The sequence below is a fragment of the Mus musculus genome, chromosome 14 (assembly GCF_000001635.26).
Source record: "Mus musculus strain C57BL/6J chromosome 14, GRCm38.p6 C57BL/6J".
Classification (NCBI taxonomy): Eukaryota; Metazoa; Chordata; class Mammalia; order Rodentia; family Muridae; genus Mus; species Mus musculus.
The window spans coordinates 65,241,919-65,259,609 of record NC_000080.6 but is presented as its reverse complement, the minus strand read 5'-3'; the positions used below and the strand labels follow the sequence as shown (position 1 = coordinate 65,259,609).

The 17,691-nt window shown below is 38.9% G+C and overlaps 1 protein-coding gene across 1 annotated transcript in view; it reads left to right on the top strand.

The window, feature by feature from the left end:
* Positions 1-17,691, top strand: part of Fzd3 (frizzled class receptor 3) — a 70,023-nt gene that overhangs the window by 2,854 nt on the left and 49,478 nt on the right. Inside the window, exon 2 of the mRNA NM_021458.2 lies at positions 6,147-6,666. Within this exon, the coding sequence (NP_067433.1) occupies positions 6,478-6,666 (189 nt within the window). The 5' untranslated portion in view covers positions 6,147-6,477. The remainder of the gene's footprint in view (positions 1-6,146; positions 6,667-17,691) is intronic.

The window sequence follows — 17,691 nt, the reverse complement described above, 5'->3', positions numbered from 1 at the left end:
TAGGACTGGGGATACAGACCAAGGTGGTAGACTGCTTACCTGGCACCCACAAGACTGAGTCCAGTCCCTAGTACTGCAAACAAAACCAACCAAGCGTACAGAATCTATCTTTGAATTTTGAGTTTTATTTACAGATTAATTTTGAAAGATTGTTTGCTTGTCTTAGTTTCAGAGCTTACTAGTTTGAAATTTGGTGCCTATCATTTGCTTTAAATTCTGAATCTAGAAGTACTGTTTCTTTAAGCAATACCTTTCAGCACAATGGAAGATTAGATGATTGTAATTAGTAGATGGCAAAATGAAATTTAAAAGTTAGAAAGATGATGGGCACTAAGGCACATCCCTGTAATTGTAGCACTTGAGAGAGAGGCAGGAGGCTCAGGAGTCAGGTGATAGATAACCTTAGCTGTAAGAGATGGTGGCTGACTCCTTGCTTCAGGCAAAAAAAGAAAAAAAAAGAGAGAGATTAGAAAAGAGTTACTCTGATATTAATACAAATATAGATTCTATGAATTCAATATGATGTTATATGAACTTTCTTTTTGGCAATAGCTAAGAGGCAGTTTTGTGAGGATGAATCTTTTTTCTTTAACTGTATGATACAGAGGTCTGAGGAGGTGGCTTCATTGATAACGTGTTTGCTGTGTGTGAATGAGGACCTCCATAGTCATGTAAAAAGCCCTGTGTGGCAGTGGGTGCTTGTAACCCAGTGTTGGCCAGAATGGAAACAAAAAGATCCTGGGGGCTTGAAGCTCTTCTAATCTATCCAGTTGGTGAGCCCAGTTTCAGTGAAAAACCTTGTCTCAAAAAAAAAAAAATTGTAAGGCACTAGAGGAAGACACCTGGCACGTGCAGGACACACATATAACCCCCCGTAAGAAATGGAAAGTAACAGGCCAAATTCTGAGTAGGCTTTAGGAAAAGGGAAGTGATACTGGAGAAGGTAGTAGGAATAGGTTTCCTTCAGAGGGACTGACTTAAAGCAACCCATTGCTAATCCTTTGCAATGCATTCTTGAAAAATGTGTCTGAAAGATGGGAACATCCTGGCTTTCCATGCTGTAGCTAGTGTATCTAGCATTACAACTTACAGATGAAATTTCTGAACTGGCTGTATTTACAGGGTGTCAAAATTAAATGTAAACTAAGAATAGTGAGATAGACCCTGTCTGTGGAGAAAGTGATGCAGAAGCGTTTATGAGCACAGTCTTTTGTTGCCATTTTTCTTGAAAAGTGTGTGCCCCTTGTGCACACGTTTTCCGTGGCTGCATCTGGTATCCGCTTGCTTTTCCACCTGAGTTGTTTGGTTCTGGCTTTGTTAGCCAGCCTGGGAAAACAGCCCTTCAACATTTCATTCATCTTTTTCTTGCTGTCCTTCAGATCATGTGATCAGTTCATTAATTTTAAAGACCTTTTTCTCATCAAAATGGACAATAATTGGAAAATACCAGATTCCCGATGATCTACATTCATAAAACTAAAAACGTATACATTTCTAGTATTTCCCATGCCCCACCTAGTATAGGAACTCAAACCATGGCTTCACACACACTCTAGGAAAGCACTTTAACGTCAAGCTGTGTCTCTAGCCCCAATCAAGAATGTTACCAAGCACTAACAATCGATTTTCCAAATATTTGATATTGTGCTGTGGAGAGGTGAAAGTGCCTCTTAACTCACAGAGCATGAACTGTCATAGCATTCATTTTTTTCTTGGACTCTGGTGCCCAGAACTGCCTACTCCTTCTGTTAGCTCAATGGGCTTCTTTATTCTGTTGGAATCCTACAGATTCTTGCCAAAAAAGAAAAAAAAAAGTATAATAAAATATTGCCTCCAACAACCTTAACCTTTATTTTATTTAATGGGTTGCTATATTTTATCTTTTTGAGTCAGAATTACCTGTTTCTTGCTTTTCCACCTAAGTTGTTTGGATCTGGCTTTCTTAGCCAGCCTGAGAAGACAGCCTTTCAACATTTCACTCATCTTTAGATTAGAGCTTTTCCATGGATGAGCCTACCTTGAGGAAAAAATGGCACCTTCTCCTGATTCTGATTAGAACCAGATGTTTCAGGGACTCTAGTGATGGTTACTCACTAAATACACAAATGAGCCTGATCCATGGTACATACATAAAAAAGATGCCCTGTGTAGAAGGTGCATGTGTCTAATTCCAGCTTCAGAGACAGGTGGATTGTTGAGACTGGCTCACCAGACAGCCTAGCTGGCCCTTGGTAAGTGACTTGGTCATCTCAGCAAAACAATGTGGATGCTTCTGAGAAAGACACCTGAGCCTACACCTTACCTCCAAATGCTCCTGTGTATAGGTAATTCACCGTTCAAAAGTGATATGGAGTGTGTGCAGGATGCTTTAAAGCACACACACCATTTTTGGGCTGATAGATAACATGAATTTTTCAGTGTTAGAAAAGTCAAGTTTTGCCAGGTGTTGTGTGCATGCCTTTAATCCCAGCACTCAGGAGGCAGAAGCAGGAGGATCTCTGAGAATTTGAGGCCAACCTGATCTACAAAGCAAGTTCCAGGACAGCCAAGGCTGTTGTTACACAGAGAAGCACTGTCTGGAAAAATCAGACATCATCACCACCAACGTGTTTGTGCGTGTGTGTGTGTGTGTGTGTGTGTGTGTGTGTCTGTGAGACAACATGTGTGTGATGCATGTGGAGATCAGAGGATAACTTTGGTGAGTTACCTCTGCCCTGTGGCTTCTGGGGCTTGAACTGTCAGCCAGCTCCAGTGGCAAGTGCTTTTACCTGATGAACTGGCTGGCTGGCCTGAAAAATCTATTTGAGTTCTACTAAATTATCACTCCTCTGATTATTTTACTACCTGCAGTAATATACGTAGCATATCCCTTGGCTTGTTGCTTTAATTACCAGTCCATAAACTGTTCAACTAGCATTTATTCTTGTCCTCCACTGAGCACACATTTGTAGATTTGAAGTTACGTCCTCTATGTACAAAGTAATATAAAGTCAGGTCTTTCATAAAATTCCATAAGGCACTTATATTATTTTTAAATAATTGAAATGCCCTTCCTCTTTTAAAGATGGTTATAATTTGTAGCCCAAACTATTCTCCATTTGTCATCTTTCTGCTGAGTTCTGGGATTATAGGCATGTACCATGACATCAGGCTGAAATAGCTGGGGTTTTTGCATATATGCTTTTCTGACAGAAGTTAGTTATAGATGCATACTGTTTCTTAACTCCCTTAAGAAACATCTTTGTATTGGGTTGTATGTGGTGACTTATAATCCCAGTCTTTGGGAAGCACAGGCAGGTGGATCTCTGTGAGTTCAAGTCTGGCTAGGGCCAAATAGTGAGATCTTATCTTAAAGAAACAAGTGTGCATTTGTGTGTGTGGTGTGTATTTAAGTGTGTAAATGTAAGAGTACTCATGAATGGCACATGCATGGCAGTTAAGACACCTTTGGATACCAGTGTTTGCCTTCCATCAGAAGACTGGAACAGTCTTGCTTACTGCTGTATATGCCAGGCTGGTTGGCTCTCCGGCCTCCGGGGATTCTCCTGTATGCGCTCCCCTCCTGTCGCGTGCTGGGATTAGGGATGTGTGTTATTGTATCCGGCTTTATCAGGGTTCTGGAAGTTGAACTCAGGGCTTCATGCTTAACACCACAGTGCTTTACCTACTGAGCATTTTTCCAACCCTGTTTTTTTTTTTTTTTTTTTTTTTTTTTTTTTTTTTTTTCTTATCATATGTTATGTGAATAAATACAATCCATGTGCATCTTTTGGAAGGGAGGAGCAGTGTTAGGGATTGGACACAGGTCTTTGTGGTGTTGAGTACACAGGACCACTGTGGTGTGCTCTTAATCATGTTCGCCTTTTTAGTATCTATAGAATAGTTCATCATGTGTTGTACCACCTTAGCTAAACTACTATTGGTAATTTTTTTGGTTAATTTCAGGGTTTTTTTTTTAGTTATAAATTACTTATGCTAATATTTCAGTTGTATGCCACATGCACTTGTATCCTTCAGGAATAAATTTTGAATAGGTTTGCTGGATCAAGTTGTGCCCATTTGAAATCTTTGGTATAGAAAGTCATTAAAAATTATTTACCATGTGCCTGCAGTCCCTGAAGAAGCCAGAAGAGGGCATTGAATCCCCTGGAGTTACAGATGTTTGTGAGCCACCTGCAGCTCAGGAATTGGACAGAGGTTCTCTGGATGAACATTACGTGTGTTTTTTTTTTTTAACCACTGAGCCATCTCTTTAGCCTGATAAGTAGTCATTAAAAAAAAAAAGTATCAACTAGTTTAGATTCTTATCTCAAGTATTTTGAAATGCTGAATATAATTTCTTCCCTACAATCCATGTTATACTTCATTCTGTCATTGTTGTTTTTGTATATTGGATTAGCAGAAGAATTCTGTTTGCCCTTTTTATTTGAAGTTTTTTACTAGTGAAGTTAAATATCACGTCGTGCTTTTATTGGCCATGTATGCATTTCTTTTGTTCTTTGATACTTTTTCTAATATTCTTTTTTAACTATATGTTCTATATGTATGAATTGCCTGCATGATGTCTATGCACCATGTGCATATCTGGGGCCCTCAGAAGAGGGCATTGGATTCCCTGGAGCTGGGGTTATGGACAGTTGTGAACTCCCATGTGGGTGCTGGAAACCAAACCTGAATCCTCTGCAAGAGCAACAAGGGCTCTTAAGCCCTTAGCTAGCTATCTCTTTAGCCCTACTAGTTATTTTTATATCCATTTACTTCTTAATTTCTTGTAGGTTATTATATATAAATGTACTTTTTCTTTTACTTGTTCTGTTTTAGCATAGCATTTCTCAAGACCTGACTTACAGGACATTTGTAACTAGGACCATCTTTAGGAGTAATTCCTTAGGCAGTGTCTCTCTCTTCAGGGGAGTTATGCAGATTAGAGGAAGTTACCACTAACTTGGAATCATTCCTAGCCCTACTCTGGCTTGTCTACATAACTAGGCCTTGTGGTGACCGTTTGTTGGTCATGTGTTTGAGATTCCAGGAGAATAAATATGGCATTACATTTTTGTGTTATCTAAAATGATGCCGCATTGGTAAAACTGGCTGGTAATACTTTTAGAACCTTCTATTCGTTAGTTCAGTATTGGTTGATAGAGGTGGCCTTTTCAACTGCAATTCAGTACCCCAACACCTAATGCAGAATGCTACTTTTTTCGATACATTATCTCATAATTTACTTGTAGATTCTCATGTTCAAGAAGTGATGTGTAAATAATTTTCAGGAAAGAAAAATATGGGTTAAGTGACAGTATTCACAATGTAGCATTAATAAGCTTTAATCTTATTCCAGACCTTTTACAGCTGCTTTCTATCAAGTCAGTTAATAAAAAAATGTACTGCCAACGACCAAAACATGTCAAATAAATTTGAAATTCCATAATCTATTTACAACAAGTATTATTTAAACACGGTTTGGGACAATGGAAAAGGCATTTGAAATGGATCAATTATAACTTGTGACAGAATTCTCTGCCATGTGTTATGTATGTAACTTAGAATATAAAAATATACCAGGCGTGGTGGCGCACGCCTTTAATCCCAGCAATTGGGAGGTAGAGCAGGCAGATTTCTGAGTTCGAGGTCAGCCTGGTCTACAAAGTGAGTTCCAGGACAGCCAGGGCTACACAGAGAAAACCTGTCTCAAAAAAACAAAACAAACAAACAAGCAAAAAGAATATAAAAATATAATTATTAGGGCTGGAGAGATGGCTCAGCAGTTAAGAGCAATGGCTGCTCTTCTAGAGGTCCTGAGTTCAATTCCCAGCAACCACATGGTGGCTCACAACCATCTGTAATGGGATCAGATGCCCTCTTCTAGTGTGTCTGAAGATAGCTACAGTGTACTCATATACATTAAATAAACAAATATTTAAATATATATAATTATAAATATTAAGTATTTAAGGACTATTTTTAGTGTGTGTGAATATATACATATACATATATATCACCTACGATAAAAAAGAAAACTGTTACTTTGTGAATACCCTTGTGTTTTCTATTTTAAATCAGTATGATGTCTCATCACTTATTTTAATGTTAAGTTTGCAGTATTTTGAGAAGTGATTAACTTTCCAATTTTCAATATTTTTCAGCTATTTCAACAAGAAAGAAGCCACTCTCCTCCTAAGATGGAATCTGTGATTTGGGAATGCGGTTGATGGAGTTGCTATGCTGGCCAGATGTGCCCAATGTAATAAAATGAAAAGAAGATACAAGATGATGTCATCTTCCCATATTGTGAAACCAAAAACAAATGCCCTTTGTGAGACCAGGTTACCAGTTCTTTGACAGTACAGGGAGTTTTTAAACTGAGGAGCCTAACAGATAAGGGGTACTTTCAAGCTGAGACCTGCAGGCATATACTGATCTAAAACGCATCTTGTGTAGATCTGATCATCCGAGCCTCATTCTGATCCAGGAAGAATGGCTGTGAGCTGGATTGTCTTTGATCTTTGGCTCTTGACTGTGTTTCTGGGGCAGATAGGTGGGCACAGTTTGTTTTCTTGTGAACCTATAACCTTGAGGATGTGCCAAGATTTGCCTTACAATACTACCTTCATGCCTAATCTTCTGAACCATTATGACCAACAGACTGCAGCTTTAGCAATGGAGGTAAGACACTGCAGAAAGCCACCTGGACTTCCAGCATGACTCGCCTCGTGTGTTTGAGAGAAACAATGGGAGAATAGTGCTGTTTTAAACGTTATCTTGCACATATGAAAATGTATGTACTTCGGGTCATACTAAAATAGATTGAAGAATCTGTGTTTAAAGAGGTTCTGCTCCTGAATTTATTTTTAGACATGGTTTTATAAAGAAACATAGATGATGATACCTCTTCAAAGATTACATTTCTGGTATTTAACTAATAAGTAACTTTGTAAAGATAGTAGGGTATAATAATATTACATAGCGTTCAGTAGCTGAGTATGGAATATAATGTAATTTGTTTTGTTTTTTTAAGACAGGGTTTCTTTGTGTAGCACTGGCTGTCCTGGAACTCAGTTTGTAGACCAGGCTAGCCTTGAACTCAGTTCAGCCTGCCTCTTTTTACCCAGTGTATGTTACCACCACCTAGAATAATGTAATGTTTTAAGGCTGAATTCTTCTGTTCTTTAGGTTTACAGTCTTCCTCCCCCAACACATACACACCCCTTAACATCCAAGATGATTTCCTGGTCATGTCAAGTTCACATCAATTTAAGAGTAACTTTCAAGCAATGAGAAAGGTTTTGTTACACTAATTCTGTTCCTGATGGTTAGAATTCTGTGTAAATTTATTGCCTTACTTGAAGGTACTTACTTTTCAGGTACTTCTTAATTTTGCTTCAGAAACTATGTCCTGTTAATGGATATGGTTGATCTTACGTTTAAAAGTGTCTGTAATGGTCTTAGACGTAAGGACAAAGATATATTTACTAGATAGAAATAGGGAGGCAGTAAAAGTCTGATGAAGAATATGGGCTTAGAAGCAAGGCAGCCTAGTGTTTGAACTGTGGCAATTTGTGTGAACCTTGCCAACCTAGTTCCTTTGATTTTTGTAACACCAGTAGCCTTGGTGGTGGTGGTGGTGATGGTATAAGCCAGTACGTGGAAGGTGGAGGCAGGAGGATCAGGAGTTCATGACAGTTCTCTGCTATAGGATGAGGTAGAGGCCAGTCTGGGCTGTATATAACCCTGCCTTAAAAAACAATAAAATAGAAGCCGGGTGTGGGGGTGCATGCCTTTAATCACAGCACTCGGGAGGCAGAGGCAGGTGGATTTCTGAGTTCGAGGCCAGCCTGGTCTACAGAGTGAGTTCCAGGACAGCCAGGGATATACAGAGAAACCCTGTCTCGAAAAACAAACAAACAAACAAACAAACAAACAAAAAACCAATAAAATAAGGTTAGTAATAGTTATACAAAATTTCATAGTACAAAATTACAATATGCCTATAGAGTATTTAGTACACACTAAATACTCTCTAAGTGATGGTTTTTGCTATTTATTTACGTAAGACAATATCTCACTATATAGTGCTGGCTGGCATGGAGATCTGCCTTTGCCTCCTGAGCCCTGGGATTAAAGACGTATGCCACCACACCCTGACTACCTATATTCTAATATTAGCATGACCATGTAATATAATTTGGATAATGCCTTATATTTTTATCAGTCTGACAGTGTTTCAGAGCCTACATTTGGGATTCTTCACTTTACAGTAAAACACATATTCACTTCTTCAAAGTCTTATATAAATCTGGTGAAATTTGTAGAAAGATCATTATTCATAGTATTTCAAAGTATAGCAGGCATGTTAAATTATCCAAATACTTAATGATGCTGTAGAGATTGAACAAAACATTTTCTGCTCTTCCTATGACTATAAAAGGTCTAACTAATAAAGAGAAATATTTGTCCTTGACCATCAGACTGGGATAAGAAAGGGGTATTATCTGATGGCCATAAGTTGGCTCCTGCATGATAGTTGTAGTAGTCTTTACTATGTGCTGAAGATTGAATTAGAAACACTCACATCTAGTACCACTGCCAAGTTGTAATTTCCTTGGAAACAAATGATAAGGATGCCTGTACTAACAACTCAGGTTCTGCTTAGACTCTGTCATGCTTAGGTATAAGACTTTGGACAATCTGCCATCATTCCTACATCTTGTTTTCATAACTTAGGCAACAAAAGTGAAAAAACTTAGACATGCTTGTGAGGATTAAATGGGAGATTTGTGAGTAGCTGTAAAATGCATGGTGTACAAATTTGAATTCTGGTCCTGATCCTGTCTCTAACTTGTCAGAGTTGCCAGTAAGGGGTGGACTTGCATCATTACTCTGGGTTCATGGGACATTCAGAATGATGGCATGATAGGCTTTCTCTGCCTTCTCAAATATGCCCAAGTCACCCATATAGTTTATTTTCATCAGGTCTGCCTCTTTGAATTTGATAGCCTAGAAAGAGTCCATAAGTGGGAAGTAGTTTCTAAGAGAAGGCTTCAAAGATTTGACGAAACCCTGAAGAAGTTGCTTATTTCATGGCTGTCGTAGCAGGGTGGGGTTGCCACTGATAGAATCGTCGGATACAGTTTGAGAGAGTGAGTTTCAGGCACTGTTTCCCTAGTGCTGAGGATCAAACCAGCACTGTGTTGTTGTTTTGGGTGTGGGAGTGATTTTTTGAGACAGAGTTTCTAACTCTGTGGCTGAACCAGGGTCTTAAACTGCTAGAAAAATGTTTTATCAAACCATTTAATGTTTTGAGGAGCTGCTGAACTGCTTTCTGCAGTGGCTGCAGTTTCATTCAGGTTCCTGGTAACACACGGATTCCTAATTTCTCTTCTTGCTCGTGAGCACGTGCTTGCACCACCACCTCCTCCTCCTCTTCCTCCTCCTCTTCCTCCTCCTCCTCTTCTCCTCCTCTTCTCCTTCTCCTTCTCCCTCTCTTCCTCCTCCTCCTCCTCCTCCTCCTCCTCCTTCTCCTTCTCCTCCTCCTTCTTATAATTTTTTATTAGATATTTTCTTCATTTACATTTCAAATGCTATCCTGAAACTCCCCTATACCCTCCCTCCACCCTGCTCCCCAACCCACCCACTCCCGCTTCCTGGCCCTGGCATTCCCCTGTCCTGGGGCATATTAATCTTTTCAAGACCAAGGGCCTCCCCTCCCAATGATGACTGACTAGGCTATCTTCTGCTACATAGCAGCTAGAGTCAAGAGCTCCGGGGTACTGGTTAGTTCATATTGTTGCTCCTCCTATAGGGTTGCAGACCCCTTTAGCTCCTTGGGTACTTTCTCTGGCTCCTCCATTGGGGGCCCTGTATTCCATCCAATAGATGACTGTGAGCATCCACTTCTGTATTTGCCAAGCACTGACATAGCCTCACAAGAGACAGCTATTATCAGGGTCCTGTCAACAAAAATCTTGCTGGCATATGCAATAGTGTCTGGGTTTGGTGACTGATTATGGGATGGATCCCCGGGTGGGGCCTTTCTTCTTACTCTTAAAAAAAAAAAAAACTATAATAGCTGCACTATTTCAATGGCTATGATGTCTTTGATTTTTACAGCTACTTTGGGTTGGATAATTACCATTTCTTCAGTCAATACTTACTGATGACACTGGGGATTTTTTCTATCCTTTGCTCTTAAAAGTGCCACATGTGTGTTTTCATACTTTTGCTGATACAGTTTTGAAATGAAATTCAGATATTCAAAGAAAATGTTTTCATTGATAGTTTCTTAAAAATTTATGTATTACGTATACACTGCCTGCATGTGTGCTTGCAAGTCAGAAGAGGGCACCAGATCTCATTATAGACCGCTATGAGCCACCATGTGATTGCTGGGAATTGAACTCAGGACCTTTGGAAGAGCAGTCAGTGCTCTTAACCTCTGAGGCATCTCTCCAGCCCCAAACCAAGTCAGTTGGTGGTGACACACACTTTCCTTTTCTTTATTTATTTTTTGGTTTTTCAAGACAAGGTTTCTCTGTACAGCCCTGGCTCTCCTGGAACTCACTGTGTAGACCAGGCTGGCCTCGAACTCAGAGGCTGCCTCTGCCTCCCAAGTGCTGGGATTAAAGGCATGCACCACCACTGCCCGGCTCATTGATAGTTTTAAACTCTCGATAGAAGTTGTATAGTAAGGTTTTTTTTTTGTCCCTGGTAGCAATGCATGAGAGACTGTTTCTCCTTATTAGTAGAATCTGTTCTCTGTCTCTGTATTAGACTGTCACTGACAGAAACCTACAGGAATAAGCATAAAGGTTTATTTTGGCTCGCAGTTTACGACTTCCACTGCATTGTGAGGGATGGTGTAGCAGAGTGGCTCAGTTCATAGTAGATGTTTGTAGTCCTGCTGCTCGCATTGCAGTGGACCCACAAGCAGAGAGAATACTTGAGCCAGCAGCTGAGCTTAACCCTCAAATGGACACTCGAGTAAACCTGCTTCTATCAGGTCCCCACCTCCTAAACCTTCTGTTCAAAACAGGAGCCTCTGGGGCCATGCAGATTCAAGCCATAGTATTCAGAAGAAGTACTACCACTCCCGTAGCTGGAAAATAGCATCTCGTTGATCTTTAGCACTTCCTTTACAGAGACAGGAATTGCATCATATACAAAAGTAGTTAAGTAAAGATTAATTACACTGTAATGAAGAGGGAAGAGGAAGAAGTTTGGAGGTCCGGTAATTCAAGCTCAAGTTTCATTACTTATAATCAGGGTAGCTGGGAAAGTGTCTTACACAACCATTGTTAGATTATATTGGTTACAAAGATCAAACAAAATATGAAAATTACTTTTTTAAGTAGCAGTGCCAATCCTTGCCCAGATCCAATTTGAAGCATCATAGACATTTATACATGGCTTTTACTTTAACAGTTCAGAAGCCATTCAGCACATTCGTAGTTCCTTGACCATATCAAGTCATGGTAAACACCACATTTGCCTGGAAGGCTCTGCCAATATCTGGGTGATATCTTACTTTTTTTTTCAAGGCCTGGCTTGGGTCTGATTTTGATTTCCTTGTGGAACCTAGGAAGACCAAAGTTTGTGCCCTTACCTCCATACTTAGCAGTGTGCTTTGTTTACTCCTGGTGTGTGTGGTTTTGTTGTTGTTGTTACAATATTTATTTTTTGTTCCACTCCTGGAATTTGTCCTTACCTTTGTATTCCTAGGACTTAACCCAGAGCCTCACATACAGTATTTACAAATAAGTAAATGTTTGAATTAAACTGTAAGTTCCTTAGGATTGATAATTATGTCTCATTGCTATACCTAAATCTTGCTTTCCTGGGGTTGAAAATAGTTTGGTGGGATAGTGATACTGATCACAGTTCCAAAGTTACCACTGCCAATGAACACTAGTGTGATACTTCTCTGTCTGTCTGTCTGTCTGTCTTTTCTTTTTTTGGTTGTTGTTGAAAGTGATTGGAAGCTTTCAATGTATGTGTTTGCATTTTATAAATAATGTAACTAATAAAAGATTGAAGCAACATAGCTTTCCTTTCTCTAAGATCTTGTTTTGCTTCTGCTTAAGTGTACCTCTGCTTGTCCAAATCCTGTTGTTCTTGACCTGTTCTTAAGATGAAGGAAAAAGTACACAGAGTGTGTGGCTTAACCAAAACATCTGTGACCCTGTGCTGGTTAGTTCTGTCAATGTGATGCAAGCTATAGTCATCTGAGTGGAGAGAGCCTCGATTGAGAAAATGCTGGCCTGCAGGTGTGCCTGTAGAACATTTTCTTAATTAGTGATTGATGGGGGAGGGCCCAGCCCATTGTGGATGGTGCCACCCCTGGCTGTCTATAAAAAGCAGGCTGACCAAGCCATAGCAAATAAGCCAATAAGCAGTACTCCTCCATGGCCTCTATCTCAGGTCCTGTGTCCAGGTTCCTGCCCTGTTTGGGCTCCTGTCCTGACTTCCTCCAATGAACAGTGATGAGGATGGAGGCTTAAGCCAAATAACCCTTTCTTTCCCAAGTTGCTTTGGCCATGGTGTTTGATCACAGCAATAGTAACCCTAACTAGGGCAGGCTAATATAAGAACCTTCTAAATTAAAAAGCAGAAAACTCGTACATACAGATAGTGGAGAATTATTTGCAGTTATTTCTGGTTTTGGGAACAAAAATAACAGCTTTTGAAATTTTGAATGTACCCCAATGAAACAATACCGATCCATATTTGTGGATAGGCTTTTTAAGGAAGAAAAATTCTTTTCTTTAAGCTCATATATTTAACTGCTAGAATACACCATATTTACTTTTTTTTTTTTAGGTTAAATATTTTTTTTTTTTTTTGAGACGGAGTTTCTCTGGCTGACCTAGAGCAAGATCTATAGAGCAGGCTGGCCTCAAACTCAGAGATCTACTTGCTTCTACCTCCAGAGTGCTAGGATTATAGGTTAATGTTTATGGGAAGATATTTTTTCTAAGCAAACAGTGTAGTGAAATGACCCATTTTATTATCTGTATTTAATTTTGCAGTGCTGGATAGCAAACCTAAGGCCTTGTGTATGGACTTACATCCCCTTCCCTAACAGATACGGCTTTAGAAGCCAGTTTTGTGACTAGGGTAAACCAAACAGAATTAAGAAGCTTCTAAATTAAAACACACACACACACATGCACACAGAGTATTGTTCGCAGTTGTTTCTGATTTTAGGAATAAAAATAACAGCTTTTAGAAATTCTGAATTGGTTTTCTTATGACAAATTACATTAAAGGAATCTTTTGAAATTCTTGCTTTAAATCAGATTATTAAGTAGAGTAGGATTTGCCCTATAAAGTATTATTTTTTAAGTATGTCATAATCCAGAACTATCTACAATAGAGAAATGTTAAAGAAGTTTACTAACCAAAGAAGAGTCTTACGTACTGTTTTAAGAGCTCTACTTTGACGTATGAAAGTGAATAGATTCCTGTGATAATAGATTATTCAATTTCCCAAGCTATTATCAATGAGTAGACTACCATGATACATTTTTGAAAATTAAGGTTTGAAAAAGAAAAACAGTTACTGAATTAAAGGTGGTTTTGTTTTTGTTTTTAACTAGAGCTTTTTGGCTTAGTTTATTTTGTAGAGACAGAAAACAATTCTTAAAAGTTTGCACGTGACGTCATCAGAAGCTTTATTGTTCCAGAAAGGGAGACTGGATTTGGGGTTTTGTTTTGTTTTGCTTTGCTTTGATATTTTGAGTCTCATAATTTTACTTACATAAATATTTTCATAAGTTGTTTGGAATAACTTCTTATTCCAACTGGATCTAAAGTAGCTATGAATAGGAGTTTTAGATTTTCAAGGCTGTTCCACATTGGTTCACACTTAGTGAGTTTAGTCATGCTGTTCCCAAACCTAGTGTGGCACAGTTTCTATAGTTACCAGGCCCTTTGTGCAGTGACAAAGGTTGGAATTCTGATTCTCCTGAGTCAGATTTTGGCCTTTGACACTGTCCCCTTTTCACACCCTTGCTAAGCTTGGACTGTGGCTATGCTTGAAGGTTTGTCAGTTAGCAGGTTGCTATGGTAACGAATGGAAATTTGAGAGTTGAAAGAATGGGAGCACAAAGGCTTGGTTGATTTGAATTTAAACAAAGAATGCAAGGTTCCATGCAGTGCACCTTTGTTGTAGAAATCAGAAATCTAGTTTTTAGAAAGTTACTTTCCAGTTTGTAAACTTCCTATACTCGGGTCTTGATTTAGGGAATAAAAACATCCCTGCTTAGAGAAACACTCAGGAAGAATCATTTAGAATTCAATCAGCCATGTTCCTTTCTCTTTCATAGACTGTGAGTACTGTTCCTTATGTTATAGATAGATAGAGATAGATAGATAGATAGATATGTTATAGATAGATAGAGATAGATAGATAGATAGATAGATAGATAGATGGATGGATGGATGAATGGATGGATGTTCTCAACCTAAGTGTCAAGGCCACATCATTTAATTTTATTTTGCTGTGATAAGAAATTGTTAAGACCAAGTTGATTTACTTAGTTTTTCATAATAGCTTTATTGGGTTATACCATATATAGTAAACTCCACTTATGTAAAGTGTTCCCTTTGATGAGTTTTTAACAGCTCCTGTATTACCATTATCAAAGTATAGAACTTTTCTATCACATCAGAAGCTGCCTTATATCCTTCGTAGTCCACATTCTCTGCTCATGCTTTCAGCTTTCACAGGTGTGTTCTCTGTCCTTATGGATTGGTGCACGTGCTAGTGTTGTATAGGCATGGACTCATACATGATTTGCTTTTTTAGATGTTATTTTTAGTTATATGTATGTGTGTTTCTGAGTGTGGGTTTATGCAGATGAGTACAGTGCCCATGGAGGCAAGAAATGGTTATCAGCTCTCCAGGTAGTTGGTTGGCAGCTGCCTGATGTGGGTGAGGGAAGATGAACTTTGTGCTCTTACCTGCTGAGCCATTGGCTCAAGCCCACAGTATCTACCTTTTTATATCTGGTTTCTGTCTCCTATCATCATGATTTTGGGGTTACCTACTTTGTTTGACATTTTGAAAAAAACTCCACTTGAGTTTCCCCATTTGACAGTTGAGAACAGGGAACAAAGTCACCCTGCTATAGCCCTACTATACGTGAAATTATTTCCTATTTTATTTATAAGTATTATTTATTAGTTGTTCTAATTGTATTAAGACCGTTTTATAAAAGGGCAAACTAAAACAGAAGTTAAGTGAAACAAATTGGATAAGTTCAAGGGATCTGTGTAAAAATGTCAAAGTTTGCCTGATGCTTAGATTTGTGTTTATAATTGTATGACCTTGGACAAGTTAGCATTTTGTGTCTGTTGTATGAAATTATTCAATTTGAGGCACTTTAAGCCCTACTGTGCTAATAACTGTCAGCCAAAATGTAGCTCAGGATATTTATAGTTCAGTGCAAACACACAAAATGGTCATTAAAATAAATTTTATAACTTAAGATGGGTAGTGCTCACAGATGGAGATTTTGATAACATATTAACAGAGATACCTCATCTGGCAGTTTACAGTTTGCGTGTTACCACACATATATGTGCATGTTTGTCACATATGTACATACATCATCATATGAATGTAATTCTTTTTTTTTTTTGAGACAGTCATACTGTAGTTCTGGCTGACTTGTACCTTGTTGTAGATCAGTCTGGCCTTGAACTCATGGAGATCTGCATGCCTCCTCCTCCCAGGTGCTGTTAACTTTGCCTTTAATTTTTAAATAATTGTAGTCTCTTAGGAAGTTAGGAATTTGCAAGAATGGGACACAGAGATTACATATGTCTCTTCTCTATTCCCTGCTCTTATCTTACTATTTTATAAAATTTTGATATCTAGTTAACATTGAAAGATATATGCATTTTTCCAGGTCTTTGCTATTACAAATAAAACTCAGCGTAAACATTTGTGACAATTTTTTCTGTGGACATAATTTTTCATTTCTTTGGGATAAATGACCAAGAATGTGAGTGCAGTGTTGGGTGGTAAATATGTTTGGGTTTTAAGAAACCATAGTGGTTGCACCATTTTACATCCCTACCTGTAGGATTTAGTATATCTGTTTTTCTCACGTTATTGCCACCATTTGGTATTACCATTGTTTTTGTCTTGAGCAGTGCAGGTATATATGTAGTATTAGTTCATGTGCATTTTAGTTGTCGAAATAACTGTTTCAGCTTTATGGGTATTTTCAGTTAGATTTTCTTCTTTGTTAAAGGCATTTCAGTTAGCTATAAAGTAGCAGGTTTGATTGTTTTTGCTGAACTCCTCTTTCCTTCCCCATAGCCTTCTACCCCCTCCCCCATTTTTACTTTCACAGCTCCTGCATTCTGTTACCTACCCCAACCTCTTACAGCTACTTTTTCTCCTCTGTGTCCCTTACATTTTATTTTGGAGTCTTGGGTTAAACTTTTACTTATTATTATTATTAATGTGTGTGTGTGTGGAGGGGAGTGCCACAATTTGTGAAGATGAAAGAACAATGTATGGGAGTCAGTTCTTGATGTGGGGTGGATTCTGGGGATTCTAACTCAGGTTACCAGGTTTGTTCAGGTTACCAGTGCCTTTATGTGCTCAGCCATCTTGTTAACCTCTGAGTTATTTATATATTCTAGATACAAATCCCTTATAACTATAATCCCAGCACCTGGTAAACTGAGATAGGATTATGTTCTGGCCAGCGTGGGCTGTGTGGCAAGATGCTGTCTCAAAAATAACCCAATTAAAACAAACCAAAATCTTTTGTAGTGTATAAGATTGCAAAAATGTATCCTAGTTTAAAGTTTATCTTTTCATCTTTTTAGCAGAGCCTTTAGAACAGGAATTTTCTATTGTCTTTTTAGTTGTGTTACTAGCATTTAATGACTGAGCCATCTCTCCACCTCAGGAATTTACTATTTTATTGAAGTCCAATTTCCCCTCTCCCCCAACACATTATGGATGTTTTGAGTTTCATTTCTAAGACCTCTTCACCTTGTCCTAGTTCTGAAAGATAATATTAGCATTTTCTTTCTCTATTTCCCTCCCCCTCCCTCCCTCTCTCCCTCCCTCCCTTTCTCTCTCCCTCCAGTCTTAACTTAATGTTATATAGTTATATTTTTAGTTAATACTGGCTCAATATTTAGACCTTGTCATATTTATTTCACCATTTTTTTGTTTTATGTTCTTTTGGATTTTTTGAGACAGGGTTTCTCTGTGCAGTCCTGGCTGTCCTGGAGCTCACTCTGTAGACCAGGCTGGTCTGGAACTGAGAGATCCACCTGCCTCTGCCTCCCAAGTGCTAGGATTAAAGGTGTGCACCATCACTGCCCAGCTCTGGCTTTGTTTTAATGTGTCTGTGTATGCAGGTACATATGTCCCATAGCACAGGCGTGGCAGTCAGAGGATAACTTTCAAGAATGAGTTCTTGCCTGTTGTCATGTTGAGCGAGGGTCTCTTGCTGATCTGCTTCTGTGCTGTGTAATCCAGGCTAGCTGGCTCCTGAGCTTGCAGTGGTTCTCTGCCTCTCTCTCCATGTCTCTGTGGGGATGCTGGGATTCCTGGTGGTGTGCCACAGTGCTTCTGGGTAGCCAGCTCAGGGTGTCAGGCTTGCATGGCTGGCACGTTTTACTTGCTGGCCTTTGCCAGTCTTTATATGCACATGCACTCAC